The sequence below is a fragment of the Benincasa hispida genome, chromosome 8 (genome assembly GCF_009727055.1).
Source record: "Benincasa hispida cultivar B227 chromosome 8, ASM972705v1, whole genome shotgun sequence".
Classification (NCBI taxonomy): Eukaryota; Viridiplantae; Streptophyta; class Magnoliopsida; order Cucurbitales; family Cucurbitaceae; genus Benincasa; species Benincasa hispida.
Genome location: NC_052356.1, coordinates 62537965 through 62542885, shown reverse-complemented (window position 1 = coordinate 62542885; position 4921 = coordinate 62537965). Strand labels below are relative to the sequence as shown.

The following is a 4921-nucleotide window of genomic DNA, read 5'->3' as shown; positions in this document are numbered from 1 at the left end:
TATATGACAGTCACTCGTCCTGACATTGCATATGTTGTTCACATTGTTAGTTAGTTCATGGCTGCTCCTCGGACCATTCATTTTACTGTTGTTCATCGTATCCTTCTTTATGTTAAAGGTACTTTGGGACATGGACTTCAATTCTCTTCCCAGTCTTCCTTGGTTTATCCGATTACTCTAATGCTAATTGGGCTGATGATCCTAGTAACCGTGTTCTATCTCCGTTTATTGATTCTAGCTCGGTGACTCTCTCATTTCCTAGCGAAGTAAGAAATAGAGGTTGTTTCTCGTTCTAGTACGGAGTCTGAATATCGTGCTGTGGCTAAGGCTACATCAGAGCTTTTGTGGCTTCATTGGCTTCTTGCTGATATGGGAGTCCCTCAGTCGTCTGTAACTATCCTTCACTATGACAATCATAGTGCCATTCAAATTGTTCACAATGATGTTTTTCATGAGTGTACCAAGCATATTGAGAATGATTATCACTTTGTCCGTCATCATCTCCTGAGTAAAACTTTAATTACTTTTATGATCTGTTTCCACCCCTGAGCAACCCGCTGACATTTTCACTAAAGCTTTGTCTCCCGGTCGTTTTCTCCAACTACTTAACAAACTCAAGATGGTTCCAATCTTACCATCTTGAGTTTGAGGGAGAGTGTGAATGTATACTTAGTCCTCTTAGTTGAGTTTATACTTAGTCTTCTTAGTTGGAGAGTCTTTAGGATAGTTAGAGCATGGTTAGAGTTTTTGTAGGTTCTATTCTTAGACTGTTAGTATAGTATTTATATTCTTGTACACTTCTTGTAAAGATATACTTTTGATATATACATGCTTAACAAAGATCCTATTGAAACTAGACCCAACTTATGTGACCTAAATTAAAACTTTCTAAAAGAAATATGATCAGTCCAAAATGAAAACTTGCTTAATATATAATAAACTTTATATCATGATCAACAACATCAACTTCGTTGTCATCATTGAGTTCAATAATATGATAGATTTGACCCTTTGATCTCTCCATTTGTAATAATAAGTTATATAAAGATAAAAGATACCATTTTAAAAATTAAATTTATTTCCTCTCAATTTTTTTATCATGAGTTTGATCTTTCCTGAAGTAAAAGAGTTGAATTCTAAGCCAAATTTTAAAAACAAAAATAAAATTTTTAAAACTATTTTTTAGGTCTCGTTTAGTAATCATTTGATTTTTTTTTGAAAATTAACCCTATTTTCATCAATGATTCTTAGAATGATTTGTATCTTTCTCAAGTATAGTGATTAAATTCTTAACCAAATTCCAAAAATAAATACAACTTTTTGAAAGTTACTTTTTTTAGTTCTCAAAATTTGGCTTAGTTTTTTTAACAATTGATGAAAAGTAGATAACAAAGAAAAAAATTGAAGGTGGAATAAATCAGCATAGGCTTAATTTTCAAAAACAAAAACGAAAAACAAAATGGTTACCAAATGGTGTTTTAGCTTTCAAAAACTTGACTTGCGTTTTTAAAACGTTGGTAAAGTAGATTGTTGATGCAAAAATTCAATCAGGATAAAACACACTTGACTTTTATATGAAAGCAACAATAAATTTATAATTTGTGAATGACTTGATTGCAAGAAAAGAAAATTATGGGCACCAACCATGTTTTTACTAATAACATAAATAACAAACAAAGAAATTTAAAGATGAAAATTAAAAACTAACAAACGGTTAAACTAAAATAAAAGACATAATAAGTAAGGGAAGATGGATGTTGTGTTGTGTCCAAAATATAAAACATTAAATTAAATAAAGAAGAATGAAAAAAGGAAAAAGAAGAGAAAAAAAATGAAAGAAATTTCTCTCTATCGACCTCTCTCCCATCTCTCATCTTCCTCTCCCATATCCCATTTTATTAATCTCTCTCCCATATTTTCTCTTTCCTTCGACTCTCTCTCCTCCAAGAGGTTGACGAAACAAAAGAAACCCAAAAATTAATATTTTTTTTTTTTTTTAAAAAAAACCACACAGGCAATGAAAAATAGCATAAGATGCTGCATATCTTGCATTCTTCCATGTGGAGTTCTTGATGTAATTCGCATAGTACACTCCAATGGCTACGTCGAAGAAATCAGTGGCTCCATCAAAGCTTCGGACGTCATGAAAGCCCATCCAAAACACGTCCTCAAGAAGCCCTCCTCCCCTTCCTCCGCCGCCCACGATGCCGCCACCGCCCCGAAGATCGTCATCGTCCCACCAGAAGCCGACCTCCAACGCGGTAAGATTTACTTCCTCATGCCACTCCCTCCTACTCCTCCCAACCCCGACAAGCCCCGCCGAAGAAAGAAGAGAGATTCAAATAACAACATTAATCATCATTCTCACCGAACAACCGCCGCCGTCTCTGCCGCCGTACCCAACAACAACAACAACATTTCCATGACCAACCTCCTCGTTTCCGACCATTACCTCTCCGAAATACTCTCCGACAAAGCCTCCACCCACCGCGAACGGCGGCGCGGCCGTGTCGGCGTTTGGAGACCTCACTTACAAAGCATTTGTGAATCACCCAGTGATATCTAAAAAACCGGCTATTCAGGTTGTGGGTTTTTTCCTTTTTCTTTTTCTTTTTTTTAAACATAAATATATTTCATCATAATTAAATTCCATTTCTTCAATATATATATCATGATCATTCACAAGTAAATAATAATAATAATAAAAAAGTCTTTTTTTCTAGAGGGATCTGAAATTAATTAAGAATTAATGTGGTAATTTTAATTAGTTACTGATTTATGCTTAATTAATTTTCAGTTTTTTGTGGAGATTTGTGGTTGTGGTGAAATTTTGAGTGCTTGTAGAGAGAGAGAGAGAGAGAGAGAGAGAGCCCACTTTCCACTGTTTGAGAAATAATATAATGTGTGCATGAACATAATTTTGAGTGATTGTGATATGATGATATGATTGTACAGCTGCAATAATCTACTTCCTTTCCCCATTTTTTATGCCCCATTATGCCTTCATTTTTTCTTTCCTATTTTACACTTTTAACTTATTTCATATTTATTCTTAACTTTTCGTTTTTTTAGAATTTTTTCATGATTTAAACTTTTTTCAGGTCTATTTAAAATGACAATTGAAGAATTTTTAAATGCGGTAAAAATAACATCAAACAAGCTTTAAACTTTAATATTCGTTTTTTAGAACCATATTTTTGTAATATATGTACCAAATTATTAATTAAGATTCAGAATATTAAATTTTAAGTTAAATTTTGAATTTAGTTTCTATAATAGCATGTAAAAACTAGAATTCATGAAAATCACATTAGGGATTCCTTTTTTAAATGAAATTCTCTTTAAACTATCTAAACTAAATTCTCACCTTTTTATCAAATTATAGGTATCGTCAACAGGTTTATTTAACGAAAAATTTATATATTTTATTGGATTTTTGAAGATTATGTCTCTAAACTTTTCTACTATATATATATATATAACTTTTTAAATTTTAGTTTAAAGATGTTGTCCATGTGGTAACTATTTGATTTATTTTTTTTTAATATTATTTTTACTATAAGATCCTATAACGAAAATAATAAGAGAAGTAAATAGTAGTATATTACATCATTTAATATGTAAGAAATATATAAAAAAAAAAAAGTCCCAATGATTTATGGGTCATGTCAAGCTCTCGGCCCCATTGGAATTTCTATTTTTTGTGAATTTGAAAGAGCCAACCAATACTATAATTTTATTTATTTTGTTTATAGTCAAATTGGCGAAATTTTCCTGATTTTCTGCGTCGCATATGAATCAAATGTAATATTTTAATTAACTAATCAGCATTATGGTTTTGAACAAATCCCACAAGCGTTGGTCATTGTAAATGTCATTTAAACTATATCCTATCTCGCTTTATACGTGTGGGGCTCTCCACCATAATATTCAATTTTCTAATTAATATGACAAATTTTAGAACTATTTAAATCATACTATCTTTATTTACCTGCGAAAAGATTTTGTTCATAAATTCAATCTTCAGTAATTATTTTTATCTTAGATTAAAAAAAAAAGATTATAATCTTGTTCATTCCTTCGATTTAGATAATGAAAGTGCCAAGATTGTATAAATTTAATTGGATAGATATAGTTTAAATAGTAAAAAATTGTCAAAGTACAAATAAAATTTTGCATATACATTTTTCTTCGAAAATAAATAAAATTTTGCAATATATAGTCACAACTTCTATTTTTTTTTTTTTAAGGCACAATTTCAACTGTTAATCTCATACCATAGCAACCATATTGTCATGGATAAATAAGTAGATCTATCCAAAATAAAGTGTACTTTTATTGCTTTTGAGATATTATTGATTATTATCGCCACATGTCCAAGACAACGCGAAGTGGCTGACATCCTCGAAAAGGATTGATTTTAAAATAAAATAAATGTTGTCGTCACTAACCCCTTTTTACTTGAGTTCGGGAGTCGTTTGTGTATGGACACCCAACAACACCCATTTAAAAAACGATGACCAAATTTGAAATCTTAAATTGCTTCATTCTTAAATAAATTGATTTGAGAAAAAATGTTTAAAAAATAAATGTCTTATATTGTCCCTTGTTACTCCAATGTTTTGGAAGTAATGATTTCATAAGATGAGTGGAACAAACTTCCATCAATTAATGGTGGAATTGAGGTATAATCCCTCATCTCGAGAATATGAGGAAATATTATCATTTTCTCAAATCCATCATAGGAACAGCCTTTTAATAGAGAGAAAGTTTTTTAAAAAATTAATTAAATTCATTTTTTTTGGGATCCTATCTCGGACTCCAAAGATATAATCCTTTGCATCAAGAATTCTAAAAAATTGGATTACCAAATTTTCTAGATTCCATCATGAGAGATTTTTTTAAGAAAATGGTTAAAGTT

The 4921-nt window shown here is 30.9% G+C and overlaps 1 protein-coding gene across 1 annotated transcript; it reads left to right on the top strand.

The window, feature by feature from the left end:
* Positions 1-1805: 1805 nt before the first annotated feature.
* LOC120083324 lies at positions 1806-2981 on the top strand. Its single transcript, XM_039039032.1, has one exon. The coding sequence runs from the start codon at positions 2018-2020 to the stop codon at positions 2564-2566; it is 549 nt and encodes a 182-aa protein (XP_038894960.1). The 5' UTR covers positions 1806-2017; the 3' UTR covers positions 2567-2981.
* The last annotated feature ends 1940 nt before the right edge of the window (positions 2982-4921 follow it).

What these genes read in the sequence shown, in the direction of transcription:
- LOC120083324 (XM_039039032.1), top strand. Translation starts at nt 2,018, where the DNA reads ATGAAAAATAGCATAAGATGCTGCATATCTTGCATTCTTCCATGTGGA.